The 16,047-nt window shown below is 54.4% G+C and overlaps 1 protein-coding gene across 9 annotated transcripts in view; it reads left to right on the forward strand.

Annotated features, from left to right (window-relative positions):
• Positions 1-7,967: 7,967 nt before the first annotated feature.
• The window catches only part of JADE2 (jade family PHD finger 2), a 68,344-nt gene continuing 60,264 nt past the window's right edge, over positions 7,968-16,047 (forward strand). For 2 of the 9 annotated variants that reach the window (XM_035560782.2, XM_035560784.2), the window contains exons 1-2: positions 8,970-9,033; positions 15,061-15,118. In XM_035560782.2, coding sequence (XP_035416675.1) covers positions 15,061-15,118 — 58 coding nt within the window. In that variant the 5' untranslated portion in view covers positions 8,970-9,033. Of the gene's footprint in view, positions 8,175-8,371; positions 8,455-8,969; positions 9,034-11,596; positions 11,656-15,060; positions 15,119-16,047 lie in introns of those variants that run through there. The other 7 variants (XM_050713638.1, XM_035560783.1, XM_035560785.1 and 4 more) reach the window with 7 other exon arrangements.

A 16,047-nucleotide genomic window follows, 5' to 3' on the forward strand; every position in this document is an offset into this window, starting at 1 on the left:
ACTTTCACACCTCAGCAGCTGTCCCTGTCTGGTGGTCGCGGAGAGCAAGGCTCCTCCTGGGAACACCGTCCCGGCCTTCACTGCAGGGCAGGCCGCTGCAGCCGGCAGGTGGCCGTGGGATGGGCAACACCAGCTCCGTCTTCCCCCTGCCCTTCGGTGGTCCTAAGCCGAGATCCTTAAAGCCCTTCCTGACCCCAGGCCCAAAGGCAGGCTGCCAGGCTGACTTCAGGGTGAAGCAGCCATCGCTCCGGCCCTGCTCCAGGCGCTGCTCGTCACCGTGGAGTCACCTCCTCGGGCAGGAGCGAAGCGGCCTTGTTGCTGCTCGTTAGCTCCGAAAGGTTTTTCCATCCGTAATAAGAAAGTCATTAACGTTAAACTTCCCCTGCCAGGTACAATTGATTTGAAGATTATAAGCACTGTAGAAGGGCTACGCGTTGCATATACCGTGTGCTAAAGTCCTGGCATGCAGGAATTGTTGCTTCAGTGGCTGTCTGTCATCCGTGGAGCTCACCAGGAAGGGGCTCAGAGGGATGTGGCACTGCTCAGCAGCACGGCAGCACTAGCTGGTGGCCTATCTTCAAAGAGCAAAGGTAAATTCAAACAAATTGCTGGTATGTCCTCGGCAAAGGGGCTGTAATCCTATGTAAAAGGACAGCGGACTTGATGATTCTTCGCCCTGTCGTTGCTGTGACATTTTATGAATGTGATGTGTGACTTTGAGGTCCTCCCTGCTTGCAGGCGCTCAGGGTGAGTTCCTCTCCGCAAGGAGCTAGCAGTGCCGAGGTATTTTCTTCTGAACGTGGCCCAGAAAGGTGTCCTGCTGTGTGTTATTGTGCCCCTCAATGGCTGACCAGCCATCGACCTGGCTGTCCCTCCATTCATCCAGCCAGCCGTTTCTTACATGTAAAATTTATTTTAGTCGTTGCACCTACAGCATAACGTATTCCCGATGTGGCTGACATTCATCATATAAAGTGCTTTTGGCAAAATATCAGTTGAGTAGTGCCTGGAGTGCAGTGCTGCTCTGACAGCCAGAGTGGACAGAGAGGAGTTTGAGGAGAAGAATGAGTAATTCAGCTCAGCTTGGCACATCCAGGCTAGGTTCCCAATGTGTTGCCCAGGATGCGATGTGACAGGGGCAGCCTGAAGCGTGCTTTTCAATGGAGAGAGGTGAGCAGAGAGTGGAAAGGCAGATAGACTGCAATTTGGTATGAATATGGTTGCTGCAGAGGAGTGGTGGGTTAGATTGTCCAGAGGAAAATGCAGTGAGGAGCAGAGGGAAAAAATAGAGAAGGGAAAGAAACACGCAGACAATACGCCATGAGAGCTGTGCAGAAAGTAGCTAAAAGCGGAGCAGAACCACAGAAGGGTAAATTCATGAAGCCAGGAGCAGGAAGGAGGAATCTCATTCCTTCCCTTGGAAGAACAGCGCACAGGCTTCCAGTTAAGGCAGATGCAGTGGCCACTCTTAGAGGCATTTCGGGGTGGTAAGGGTGGTAAACCCACCCTGACTTCTGCTTTAACAAGAGAAGTGTCTGACTTGAGGCCAGAATTCAAATACCCTCATCTGCCCATGCTGGCACTGATGGCTGCACATCCATGGGCTGCAGGGTGGGCATTCTGGCTTCGTAGGCACAGCCAAATAAATGTTGTGGCTGCAGCTTCCTTTAATTTCCAGGCAGACTTTGCTCCTAACTGTGCAGGCTAAAAGTGATTTGAAAATTACAAATCCCATGAAATGTGGATTATCTGGATATGTCAAACCCAGAATAATTGAAATTAAGTTATCAGGATGACTTCAGAGTGGTTTGGTGCCATCCGTGCTCCTCATCCACTCCTCCCCTGGGATGCTCTGAGCATCGCGCTTCCAGCGGCCGAGGTCCAGCAGCAGCTGCAGGCAGTTTGCACGATGGGTCCCGCTGCATTTGAGCAGCATTTTCCAGTCCCACCAATGCCAGCAAATGGACCTGTGGTGCAAAAAGCAATGAGCTAGGGCCCAGCTGCCACGTGGCGTGCAGCTTGCTCAGTACAGCGCTTCGTCGATCTGCGTGAACGGCAGCACGAGCCTAATTTTAGTCCCAGCCTAACAGGAGGCAAACAGACTAGATCAATGTCCTCAAATTTCAGAGGAGCCCATGGTGGAGCTCTTGGATCCCAAACCTTATTTACCATCCCTCTCCAACAGCCCTTTGTACCTTATGCTAATAAATAGTGCTGCGCATGCACAACTTGATCCAAAACCCTGAAGAAATCAATAGGGACTGCCAGGTGCTCCATCCATTGAAAATCAGATCCTGCATTTATGCGACTAAATGTGGCTTCGAGAGCCAACATGCAGGCACGGGTTCTGAAAGCTGGTGTCCTAGCATATTGCATCAGGACCTGGCTGTAGCCAGACCCGAGGAATTTTCTTGCGATAAATATTGCATGAAGTGGTAAATTCCAAGAAATCTCTCATGTTCCATCCTTATGTTGCTGATCCTCAAGTACATCAGTAGCTGATTGCCCTTCTGGCCAGCCTGAGGTCCTGCTGAGGGCTGCCACACGTACTGTGCATCCCCTCTGTGGTCGCTGCCACCAGGCTGTAGGGAGCAGTGCTCGGGCAGTGGAGCACCCGCCTCAGCCCCTGCATGGTTAAAACCAACCCCGTAAGCAAGCCCTCATCATTTTATTTATGAACTTTGGATGAGATAATGGTTTTCCACTTTGAAAGGAAAGCTCTCTACTTCAACATTTATTTTTCTATAAATGCCTTGGCATTTATATTGCAACAGGAGACTATTCAGTGACATTATCTGATAAATATCGTGTTATGCAGCTGCAATTTACAATGCATATATTTTTAACAGCGCTTCTAAGCTAAATTAAATGCTTCTAAAATATGGTACTTACGGAAAACAAATGTCTGTTCTAGCAATTTTGTTTTTCAGGGTACACTATTTTTTTAAAAATCAGATACCATCTTTATCCTGTCAGGCAGTAAATTATGCACTTGCACTTTCATAAACTCTCCCCTTGGGAACTTAGTCAATGAAATGGAAATGTCTTTTTCACACCCTCAAACTCCAGAGAAATATAGTGAAACAGCCAACTTGGTTATAAACTGAATGTCTAGAGGGAATCCACATAAAACGCAGATTAATGCAGTCTTGATGCATGTATTGTTTAGCATATGTACCATTCACTCAAATGGCGCATTGAATTGTGACTCATATCTTTAATCTTTTCTTTTTTTTTTTTTTTTTTTTAATTGGGACAGTAATTGCACGCTCTGTAACGCGGTGGGACCCGCAGGTAGGAAGGAGCCCGCTAACAGTGGGTTGTTCACCGGCCCCGGCCGCGGGGTGGGGAGGGGCAGCAGGAGGGGTTGTGGTGGCATGTCCTGCCTTTGGGGTACCCCATCATGGGGGCACGCGTCTGTTCTCGTCACCCATCACCCAGCCGGGGTGAACGATGGCGTTGTCGTCATGTCTGCATGCTGAGACCCCCGGCGGCCCAAGGAGCCGCGCTTGTCTGGCACCCTGCTTAGCCTGGCAAGTCTGAAGCATCCCTAAAAAGGGAGCAAAGGAGTGGCAGTGGGGCCATATATACAGGCTGAGAGCTGGGCATGTTCAGCCTGGGGACGAGAAGGCTTACGGAACCTACAGAAAACAGAGAAACCAACCAAAAAAGAATCTGGAAATTTGGCAGAAGAAATTCAGTGCACAAGAACATGAGCATCTTTACACAAAACCACTTAAGGAGGCACTCCTTAAAGGTAATCCCTTCAGACAGAGAGAGACTGCCATTTCCCTGGAAGATATTAAAGCAGCTGTTGCTGGAACAGAAAATTTTTGAGCTATCCATCAAGGGATGGACGTTTGTAATGTTGTATCTATTTTTTTTTGTTTACAGTTTATTTTGATACCAAATTTCCAGCTGCTGGAGGTAATTGAGACTGCAAACAAAATCTCTCTATCCACTGATCTGCCAAATCAAATTTTCTTCTCCTGTAAGTATAGTATTTCTCCTTAGCTTCAGAGAGGGAAAGAATTATGCAGAATGACTGACAAAGAAAAAGGATTAGTTTATATAATGACCATAGCAGCCATCTCACCCTTGATCTTTCTGTAGTAGTTCATTCTCGAAGATGGGAGTGATTATTATTATAATTTAGAGCAGAGCTTGTTCTTTTTCCTTCTACTGCATCTGCTTAATATTCTCCAAGTTAACACGCATTTTAATAACAAGTAAGTACCCCCATTACAGCTGGGATGTTGGACAACCCTGTCTGGGATACGGATGCACCAAGCTTTCCATCATATTTGTGCTCCCCTCCCGGTATGGCTCTGTGCTGAAATGGTCCTCGGCAGAAATGAAAGTAGCTGGGAGGTTATCCCGTGTTCTTCTGGCTACCAGAGGCCTCGGAAGAGAGTATGTGGGCAGTAAATTAGCAGCCACGTGTCTCCTGCACCCTTTTCAGGTTGTGAGGGTCTCCACCAGCTCTTGTAACCCGAGCATCTCCCTGCACCGTGTCAGTCCTCCAGTGACCAGCCGCAGGGACACGAGGACATCACAGCAGGAACAAGCACCGAGCCGACGAGGAGCTGAGCTTTCCCTGCATTTTCTCACTAGGTAGCATTAGTAAATAGTTGGTTTCTAAAGGTCTTTGAAATAGCATTGAAATTTCCTTGTATCAGTCACACTCCCTCCTGTCTCAGCCCTGTGCCGGGTACTAGCAGGTACTGCAGCAGCCAGACGTGGGGACACCGAGGCACCCGGCTCTTCCTCTTCCTCTCCATGAGGTCTGTCACACTGAGATTTTTTGGGGGTCTCAAGTCTTGCTGACAAGTTGTACTAAATGCAGGCATTCTGAGATTAACTATTTTGTATGCTGCTTCTTCTGAAGTTGTTTTCAGTTTTGTAATCACGGCTATATGGTGAGCCGATTCACCCCTAAAACCAACGTATTTACACCCAGTTATGTCAGCAGAGCGCTCCCTCCGAAACGCGATCGCAGCCCTGGAGCACGGGCAATGGAAGCAATAGTGTCATGGCACTTTGGGGGACTCCTATAGTGAGGGGATTTAGTCCTAAGTACTAAAGTCCTTCATTTGAACATCAGTTAATTCAACTTAGGCACTTATTGTCAAAAAGTTGCCTATATTCTTCTCCTAGGTATGCAAAAACAAGCACCGGTGAATGAAGATGAAAGGGAAATGTTGCTGGCTCCTTCTCTGGAGATCATATTTCTTACTTGTTGCATAACTGCTTATTTTAGCATCAATCAGCTGAGCCTTTGTTGTGTAGACAATCCTGTCCTTTTAGAGGATTTGTGCAGTATTATTTCTTCCAAAATGCTTTTTTTTTTTGTTTTCATTATTAGATTTATTTCTTCTCTTAGCAAAAGCCAGCTGACAACACCCTGTCAGAGCTCTTCATAATTGTTACATACATGTCATGCTATGTAAACCGAGCATCGAATGTCTAATATACGTGACCTTTCTGTGGAACCATCCATCAGGCGTGTTATCTCTGTGTATATTTTATCTGTGTGGTACATATATGTGTTGGTATACACATTTTGTATAAATGTGCATAGATGGTAGCCAAAAATCTGTTAAGCGTGTGATCAAGTACTCAACATCCAGAAACGTCAGAATTCTCCTTGCCAGTGCAACTTAATCGAAGGCCTTTTGCTGAAGCAGAGCACGATCTTAATTACAGGCTCAGATGCTGGTTTTCTCCCTTACCACCGGGTCGTGCAGCGCACGAGATGGTCAGCGAGGGGCTCAGCAGCACTGGCGCGCTCCCATTGTTCCCCAGCTGATCCTAGGCCTTAGCTCAGCACATTGCTCACATATCTCACCACTTCTGGATTTCACAGCAACAGAAAACACAGTTCCGATGTTTCGGTGTGCGGCTCTGAAACCAGAACGAGGTGCTCATCTTTGGGGTGGCAGAAGTGCACTGGGGCTGTGCACAACCAGTCTGTGCCAGGGACCTGAGCTGCGTGTCTGGAATCGGACGTGCTGTGACCTCCGGTGGTGGCTTTGTCCAGAAATTCCCAAGAAATGGCCTGGGGGGCTGTAGGTCTGCGGTGCTGTACAGGACCTAAGCAGAGAAGCTGGCAGGTTCCCCTGAAGGCAGAATTATTAATTTTCCCATGTTTTTTTCTATGATGAATTTGGGCAGGCTTATCTACAAGGCCATAGAAGGCTGCCTTATGGCAAATTCTAAGACTATTTTCAGGGTTACATAAAAACAGTAATTAAAAAGTCCAGCAAGCCCAACTACATAGCACCATTTTTCTATGGTACTTTCCACTATGCTGCATCAGTGCTCCAGCACCTTCATTAATCCTCCCCAACACCCATTACGAAGATGGGTCAGGATGACACACGGATAGATTAAGGCCAGTTTTGACTAATTTAGGGTACTCCATCTGAGAAGCATAATGTCAGCTTTCTCAGAGCATTTACCGTGATGCAGCACTTCGTACCCGCATGCACAGCACCCACCGTGCCCAGCTGTACCGAGCTGGATGTCCATAATTGGAGCCAACACTTTCAGGCTGTGCACCCGCAGTATGGGCAGTGCAACCATCAGTGCCCAAAAGTTTGCGTAAGGACCTTGCTAGCTTTACAGAGAAAAGGGGAGAATCCTGGTCTTTGGGACCGTTCTGTCCCAAAGTTTTTGGTTCCGCAGACAAGATGGGGGATCTGGGGGAAACATTTCCTTCTTGACTTACCTACAGAGCAGGTCCTACGCACGCAGGTGTTGCGTGGAAAGCAGATTGTGATCATATAATTAAGAACTGTAATAGAATTACATGGAAAAAAAAAAAAAAAGCTCTATAAATTAGTACAGAATGCCTCAGTTTGGATGTTTCCAGAGTTCTGGCCACGTAACACGGTGACCTTCAGCACAGCGGGGCCCGTGCCCCTCAAGGTGCCTGGGGCTGGCGGGAGGCTGTGCCATGAGGCCCCCGCTCTCGTGCTACCAGGAGAGGCTTTTTTTAACCAGTGGCTGATGTTTCCCATTCTTCCCTGGGGCTGCTTCCCAGCGAAGAGGCTCCCCAGAGAAGATGGCATCTTATTTCCAAAGCAGACATAAAGGGAGTGCTGTTCTTAGCTACGGGAATCCGGGCAATCTCCCTTGCTCCCCCAAATCTCCTCTTTCCTGCGCCGTGCAGGAACTGACGTTGTTTTGCCATGTGTTGTGAGCTGCTCTGCTTGAAAGACCAAGAAGGTGATGAATTTGGGCAGGCTTATCTACAAGTCCCTAGAAGGCTGCCTCATGGCAAATTTCAAGACTATTTCCAGGGGGTACATAAAAATAATTATTAAACAAGTACAGCAAGCCCAACTACAACCAAAGCAATGCTCTTCTCCTCTTGTCTTCATCCTTGGTGGAGCCAAAGGACTTTACATTTTCAGAAAATGTCCAGCACATGAGTAGATAGCAAGTTGCAGCCTAATTCATTAAAGTGTGGCAAATGATAATGTCTGGAAGGGGGACGCCCATGGGGGAGCATCCCAGTGCCCTGGTTGTGCTGGTGGCCCTGGCTGGGAGTGGTCAGTAAGTTGGGGAACTCTTAGAGGTGCCCAGCTTATGGGACCCAACGGTTGGTAGCGGGTTGTGATTGAGGGACCGTCTTTAAACTGAATTTTCATCTCCCACAGCAGTGGTTTCAAACAGAGCAAGCCAACTTCTGCAACTTGACCGTCAGGCCTCGTGGACTTTGGGAAGACGCGCATCGTACGGACCACTCCATCCCATTCATACTGCTTTTATTTAAGGAACCGTGTCTGCCTGGGCAGCCGCTGGGTTAATCCGGGGAAAATCCCTCACCGCTGGGCACCCCTGAGCGGGCACCGGCCGTGGGGGCAGCACCCGGGGGGTCACCGCACCGGGGGGGGCACCGCACCGGGGGGGGGCACCGCACCGCTCCGCGGCAACTCGGCCAACTTTGGGCCGGCCGTGCCGTGCCGTGCCGTGCCGTGCCGGCTCACGCGGGGGTTTGCAGCGGGGCCCAGCCGCTCCGCACCCCGCCCCGCACCCCGCGGAGCTCGGCCACGCGTGTCCGTGGCGGTGCGCGTGGGGCGTGCGGGTGCACGGCGGGGGGGGGCGCGGCTCCTCTCCGCGCCGGGCCAGAACCGTCTTTTTGACGCAGGAGAAATGGCAAATTTTAAGTACGTCATTAATATGGCGCCAAAAGGCTTTTTTTTTTTTTTTTTTTTTTAAAGTATAAGCCGATTTTTTTTTTTTTAAGGTTGCAGCAGCGGCCCCGTGTACGCCTGTGCATAGCCGGGAGAGGGGGAGTGGAGCTTGGGGAAGGGGGGGGGGGGGAAAAGAGGAGGTAAAAGAGTGCGGGGGGGGGGGGGTTGCGGGGCCGGGCCGAGCCGAGCCGAGCCGGCGGGACGCGTGCGGGGCTCCGGGCAGCGCCATGGGGCCCCCGCGGCCGGCGGGGGGGTGAGGAGCGGCGCGGCCCGGCCCGGGATGGGACCGGCGCTGCCCGCACCTGGAGCCGGAGCCGGGGGGAATTGAGGGGTGGGGGGGGGTCGGGGGTGGGCAGGGGAAGGGGGGCTGGGGGGGGGGGGGCGCCGCCGCCACCACCACCAGCACCAGCACCGCCACCGGCAGCAGCAGCCCCGCTGCTCCTCTCCGTGCCCGGCTCCCAAAGTCGCTTCCCCGCCCGCCGGAGCGCGGAGCTCCCGAGGAAGTGCGGGGCGAGAAAAAGAAACAGAAAGGGGCGGGCAGGGCCCGGCGGCGGGGCGGCCATCGCGGCGGCGGCGGCGGGGCCGGGGGGGGGGTGGGTGGGTGGGTGTGTGTGTGTGTGTGCGGGGAGGGGGGGGCCGCCCGCTCCCGAGGAGGGGCCCGGACGGCGCGGCCCCGCCGATGGCAGCGGCGTGAGGCGGCCGCGGGGCTCCCCCGGCCCGGGCTGCGGGAACGGCCCCGGGAACGGCCCCGGCCCCGGCCGCCGCCCCCGCCCCTCCCCGCCCGCAGCCCCGGAGCCCGGCGCGCCCGGCGGAGGAGGCGCCGCCGGCAAAGGTAAGGGGGGACTGCGGGGGAGGGGGGCGCGCTTCTCCCCCCCCTTCCCCTTTTTATTTTTTATTTATTTATTTATTTTTTATTATTATTATTTTTCCTCCCTCCCCCTCTCCCTCCTTCCCCCCCCCCCCCCCCCCCCCCCCACGGGGGCGCGTTGCGCACGCCGGTCCCTGCCCGGTACGGGGGGGGGGGTGGGGGGGGAGCGGGGCGGGGGGGGTGTGGGGGGGGCCGCGCACACAACTTTTGCAGCCGCTCGCCCCGCTCCGCTCCCCGAATTAATGACTGCGGCACTGCCTGCCCCGCGCCGTGCCCGCGCACCGCGGCTCCGGGAGGGCGCTGCGCGGCCCCGACCAGGCACCCCCCCCCCCCCCCCCCCCCACATCCCGGGTCCCCCCCCCCCCCCCGCCCCCTTCATCCCCGGGGTGCGCCGGGGGCGGGCGGCAGCGGCGGGGGCCGTGCCCGGTGGGGCCGGGGCCCGGGGGCGTGGCGGGGCCGGCTCCATCCCGCCCGGGGCCCGGGGCCGCCCCGCTGCAGCCCCGGAGCCTTCCCCACCTGCCTCCGGCCCGCCGAGCCGTGCTGTGCCGTGCCGAGCCGTGCCATGCTGTGCTTTACCGTGCCGAGCCGTGCCGTGCCGTGCCGTGCCGAGCCGTGCCACCATCCCCGCTCGCTGCGACGTGGAAGTTGGGCAGCGATGCCAAGGCGGGGGAGCCGCCGGGATGCCCGGCTCGGGGGCAGCGGGTGTGTGTGCGGGGGGCAGCCGGCATCCCCGAGCATCCCCGAGCATCCCGAGGGCAGGAGGCATTTCAACATCCCCCCGCCTCGCCCAGCGCTGTTTCCCTCCTCTGGTTCTGTGCCCGGCCCCTCCTGCCGCTGGGACGGTCGGAAGAGGGGATTCTGCCCCGGAAAAATCCGTGATCTCAGCCTTCCTCCCAGGGGTGAAGCCGGGCTCTTAGGAATGGGGTTTGACCTTTAAGCGTTTATTGGCTACCGAGGTTAAAATAAGCTTGAGATAGGAGTAAAAATAGCTCGCCGAAAGGTTAAATCAAAGGTTAAATTTGTTTTTCCTAGGAAAATTGAGGCTGATCGCTAAAAATGAAGGCTTGCAGCAAAGAACTGGAAGGGGACGTGCTAGATTTCTAGGCAGGGAGATGAAATTCAGTTGGAGTATCGGTGGCTGCTGGTAGTGGTTGACACCAAGTTCCGAAAGTCGGTGGACAGGTGATCCTCGAACTGAGGCGTTTACTGAGGACAGGTCTTTGGCTTCCTCCGGGTGTCTCCTGCGAAGCTGCGAGTGGCCGTGGCTCCTGTTGATGCTGCTCCGGGCTGTGGGTGCACCGAGACGTGCAGGAGGGGGCTCTGGCTGCACGCCGTGCCCCATGAGGTCCTGCACGAAGGCAGGGGTGGCCCTGGGTGCCCGCGGTAACCTTCCTGGTTACCTGCGGTACGTCCGGGCTTGCTGCAGAAAGGATGGGTAATTGGAGGGTAACAAGTCAGAAGAGGAAAGTTATAAACGTGAGCAATAAAGAAAAGAATAAAAAAAAAAAAATCCCCTGCTAGATTTGGAAAAAGGCAAAGCACAGGAAGTAAACGAGGGCTTGTTTTGTTTTAAATTTAAATGAGGTTAAATTGTGCCCCCAGGAGCCAAGACAGCCAACGGAGCTGGCAGCTGGGGAGGAGCGGCCCCGCTCCACCTGGGCTGCGGCGGGCAGCGGGCACAGGGGCATTGGTTACGGGGGCAGCTGTGGGGGGCGACCCCCTGGGGCACCCCAGTTGCCTCCCACCCCGCCAGGCTGCCCCCGACGCGAACGCTGCCGTGAGCGCCCGTCTGCTGCCCGCCGGGGTCGTGGCTTTCCGCATCTGCGCTCCCCGGGCGGTTACCCAGGGAGGTTAAGAAAAGAGCAGCGCCGCTTTCCCCCGAGACACGGGGGCTCTGCGCCAAAATGTGCTGGCGGGCTGCTGGCACAGCCGGTGCGCATCCTTCAGCTGAAAAGTTGCTGCTGCTGCCGCTCTCGTGAGAGCGGGGCTGCTCCACCGGCGGGGGGCTGCCACTGCTCGCCCCGAGCCCCCCGCAGCCGCCCTCGGCGCCAGGACCTGCTGCTGGGACCAGGCTGCGAGGACAGCCCTGCTGCGGCGTGCCGCTGGGACCTTCCTGCTCTCCTCCCTTCTTGCACTTTCTAATAACTCGCTGCCTTTCCTAGACAGAGCCAGTAAATGGTTAATGCGGAGGGGAAGCGTCACCGAGCGGCCCCAGCGCCCCATGTCACCCACCCGGCGCCCGCGCCCTGCGCTGGGACGCACTGGGACGCACTGGGACGCGGCGGTCCGGGGCTGGACGGAGGGCGCGCGTGCCGCTGGGGGCACTATTTTCTGTTTGTGTTCCTATTTCTGTGCTGGAAGAACAAACAGGGAAGTGGTTTTCTGCAGTCTCATTGCAGCTCGCAAACAGCGCGCAGAATTCAGCCGGCGTTGCTCAACTGTCACCGAGCGAGAGGTCGCGGGGCAGGGGGGACGGAGCGCGGCGCGTCCCTCAGCACGCGGATGGGCCGGTGACCAAATGCTCCTTTTCCTGCAGCTTGCGCAGGTTTCTGCGTCGTGGTCCCCGTGGGAGCAGCGGTTACGGGCGTGTGTGGATTTCCCTTGCTCGTCTCCCCGGTTCGGAGCCGGTCCCCCCGCTGACCCAGAGGGCCGCCGCGCGCGGTGCCACCAGCAGCTCCAAGCGCACGTGGGCTGGCCGTACCGGAGGGTTGGCAGGGAGCTGGGAAACACCAGCGGATTCCCCTGAGCATGAGGACGGTGGAAAGGGGTTGTAGAAGCCCGCGCAAGCCATTTGAGATACACAGTGGTACTGGTACCAGCACAGGGCTGCCCCGTGCAGCGATGGCCGGGATTGGGGTTTTTGGGCAGGTGCTTCTCCAGGTCTGCCTTCGCTTCTCCCTGTGAGAACATGCTGGGCAAAACTGCATCTCCAAAAGCTCGCCGCATCCCTGCCTGTGCCTGGAGCAAAGGGGAAGGGGATGCGAGAAGTTTGGGCATCCTCTGGGGAAGCTGGAGGCCGCAGCTCAGGGTGAAGCTGGCCCTGCCCGACCCCTCGGGCTGTGCTGCCCGATCCTGCCGCCCATCCTGAGGCTAATCTGTGCAAGGCCCCGGTGATTGAGGCTGATGGAGGGCCATCGAGTTCCTGGGTTTAGCATTTATCTGCCTTTTTCAGCTCGAACAAAGGCGGTGCTGAACATGTGTTAGTTTGCAATCAATTCCATTTTCGGGTTTCCAGGCATTAGGCGGGCTACGCAGTCGGAGTTGCAGACACTTCAGGGGGATGTTCATTTGTTTATAAAAGAAACCCACATCTGTTTCTATTTGAATTTTTTAAGCGAGCATACATAGAAACCTTTCTCTTGGTTTCTGGCTCTGTAAAAGCTGGATTTTGGGCCAAGTTTGACCTAACTGCGACCTTTTCGAAGTATTACAAATTTTTTTGGAATTTGTTTATGGCTTTAATAATGATGCCATGTGGGGAATGGGTCAGTTAAAGGTGAAATGATAGCCTCTAACGTAAACGGAGGATGCGTTTTGGCCCAGAGGGTACGTTTGGTGGAGACTTTGAATGGCCAAGGGGGTGTGAGGGCAGGGCGGGCACCCAGCCGCCCCCCACTGCATAGCCCCGAGCTCCAGCTGGGGAAATTGCCCAATTCTCCTTCTTCTACAGTAAATTCCTCCGTTAAGTACCCTGCAGTTTACTACTGTTTGGCGGTCTCAAGAAGATGAGTCCTTCAGGAAACAGCATCTCCTTAGCGCTGCCTGGGAGTTAACCATTTTCTGGCGAGGTCTGATGGAGCCCCGTGGTTTGGGGCACAAATTCGCTTTTCCTGCAGGCACCGTGTCCCTGCTGTGCCACCGTGTCCCTGCTGTGCCACCACGTGCCAGCCCTCGCCCAGGCTGTGGCTGCGTTTTGGTGCTGCCGTGCTCCGAGATGCCCATACTTTGCTCAAGCCAGGATTTCAGTTGGGGCAATTGAAATCCAGTTTCAAGAGGGTGCTGTCTTGGAGGCTCTCAAGCAGGGGCAAAATAATTTACTGGAGAGGAGCCGCTGTTTGCTTGCATTGTGAACCACTGCTGCATGTGAATACAAACTCTCTACTATTCCTGCAATGTTGTACGAGCGTGCTGGGTATGTGGGAGTAGGACAGGAGCAGGACACAGGGACCAAGTTCAATTAAAGGGGTGATTAGTGAGTGAATCTTCCCAGATACCACGGAGCCCAAAGGGACCCCAGCACCCCGCCACCCTGCTGGGAATTGACCATGCCCCTTTTTCTTCCCGGGGAAGGACAGTGATGCCGATGGCAGTGTTACTATAAAGCCAAAGGTGGAAAACCCTGGGAATGGCACTGGGTATCAGCAGCATGCCTTTGCTTTGGCTCAGGTGTTCCTTTTCCCCGCTGGCTTGGGTGTGTGTGATCTCAGTGACCAGCACCTTCAGCCGATGAGCGCACGGCTCCATCACTGCCCCAGCTCAAAGCAGTGGGAAGCAGTCTCAGGTGCTCAGGTAGAATTTTCCTCTAAAAGTAAGTGAACTGCAGTTAAATCTGCCTTCAGTATAATTTCCCCCAAGCAAAAATCTACCGGCTACTTGGAAGGAGGCTGGTTTAATAACATCTGTTTCCCCTGGAATCGCTGGAGGAAAAAAGTATTGGTGTTGCCATAGTCTCAAGGAACATTTTTAATCATGTTTTGACAGGGCAGTGCCTTACAACAACACCGATAGTTAAAATGTTTATGGTACTTTGTAGTATTATCCCTTCTATTGGTGTGATAAAACATAGCACGTATATTGTCAAATGCAGGCACTGGGAGAGTTTTATGTGCTTAACTACCTGGGAGCTCTAAGGCAGTGGGACTTTTCCACTTGTTCGGGGGAACGGCGTGCTCCAGCTGCCCTGCTGCCAATTCCTGCTGCCGCCGAACCCCATTTGATGTCGTTCCTTCTCAATATTTGGGAAGAAGCAGTGTATGTGCCTCAGATTCTTGCAGAACATCTCAGAAAGTACCGGGATGATTTCCGTGAGATTAGCGCTGTGCTCTGCAGGTGGATTTTAGCTTCCAGCCTGTTGCTGAGCGGCTCGGTCCGTGCGTAGTGCTTCCACCCGCAGCGCTCACAGCCCTGCTTGGGAGCTGGGACCGCACTGATCCCCACCTGTTAAACCCTAGTAGAGGTCTTCAAAAGTTTTAAACCCCTTTTTTCTTTATTTATTTTTCCCTCTTTTTTCAAGCACCTGCTAGTACAGGTGTTTGCCTTTCGGTTCTGCCCAATTCCCGAGGGGCGAGCTCAGGAGAGCCTGCTGATTTCAGGCACTTCTGGCCTGTTCAAAGCCACAAAGCAAACCGGCGGCCGAGCTTCAAGCAGGTCCCTTCTCCTCCTCCTCCTCCTCGCCGTGGCGGTGCCGGATGCCGTGGCTTTGTCTCAAGGACAGCGAAGTTGTGGCCGGAGCTGGGGCTTGCCCCGCAGTGCTGGAGCAGGCGGAGGAGGTCTGGGCTGTGGGAAGCGTGCTTCGGGCTGCGCTAGCGTGCTGGCTGCGCGGCGGATGCACCAGCCGTCTGAAAAGCTGATACCGCCCGAGTGGGAAGATGACTCAGAGGGTAAAACCCCGGCCTCATTGCGCACAGGGGTCCTCTAGAATTCAGTGATGCTTGGACTTTCCCCTGCAGACATACTAAGAGTGCACAGAGTTTCCAGTCCTGCGTCTGTGCGCTTCTCGAACGCGCAGCCCAGACCTGCTGGCGGGATGGCGCCAGGCCCCTTCTGCCGCCTGGAAGCAGGGAGGGCTGGTACAGAAATGCTCACGCCCTTGATGTTTAACAATAAAAACCCTCTGAGGGTTGCTTGCTTTGTTTCCTAAGCCCCCGGCTGCTCTGTCGCGAGGGTAGGTGTCGGGACAGCACGGTGTGCGGGCGTTGGGAGCGACAGTGAGCGGGTACCGGGTGAGGGTCCTGGCCACGAAGTGTAACGTGCCATTTCTTTCTGTTGCAGATGGAAGAAAAACGACGAAAGTACTCGGTCAGCAGTGATAACTCCGACACCACTGACAGTAAGACCTTTAATTCAAGGCTTTGAACGAGATAACTAAGTGATTCACCTCCAGCAGGGAAAGCGTCGGAATAATTACTTGGCGAGGAGTTGAGGAAACTGCATTTGCTGGGAAGTCGCCGCGCAATGAATTGTGCGCGGGGTTGGGTTTGTCAGAAATGCAGCCCTGATGTACGACAAGCTGATACCAATTTAAATGTCTGGCTGTGGGCTCCTCCAAGCCGATGGAAGTGTTTCCCTCGTGCGAGGAGTTTGGGTGAGGGAGAGCTGCAAACGCTGCTGAGCGCAGATCTGCAAACGGAGCAAAAGCCGTCTGTAGACAAGTTGTCCTTGCACATGTGCTGCATCCCGAGCCCAGTCAGCTCCTGGTGGAGCTGTACTGGGGGAAAGGGAAGTTTTTGCTGGGGTCAGGGTGAAAGCAGAGCCTTCTTCTTCCCTTGTGAGCTGAGGAGTGATGTGGGAAAAGGGATAGGGCTCAAGCCAGCAGAGCTTGCAAGCCCACGCTTGCTTTTAAACATATACCTCACTTCATCCTCATTCAGGGAGTGCAGAAGCATGTGCTCAACAATAAACATGTGCAAATGTGCTGAATTTTGGCTATAAATAGAGCGCTTTCCTCTCCCACTTATTTCAGGGTTTCACCCACTGCAGAAATACCGCAGTGCCTCGGCTGTGCAGCACCCTCGAGACATGAGTATAATCCCTTGTCTAGTCGCTGTAGTTCCCTACTCGTTGTTCTTGGTTTCTTGCGAATTTCATCCGGGCCGCGCTAGGAGTTTGCTCTCCACACTTTACGGGATCTGGCTGCAGGAGTATCCGCGAGCGAAAGGGACTGTGCTAAAGACACCCAACTCCTGGGCCTGCTCCTAACAGGATGATGGGGAGGTTACAGGGGGTTACAGAAAGGCTGATCTCGCTGGGTTTGGCCGT

The sequence above is a fragment of the Cygnus atratus genome, chromosome 14 (assembly GCF_013377495.2).
Source record: "Cygnus atratus isolate AKBS03 ecotype Queensland, Australia chromosome 14, CAtr_DNAZoo_HiC_assembly, whole genome shotgun sequence".
In the NCBI taxonomy this organism is placed as follows: domain Eukaryota; kingdom Metazoa; phylum Chordata; class Aves; order Anseriformes; family Anatidae; genus Cygnus; species Cygnus atratus.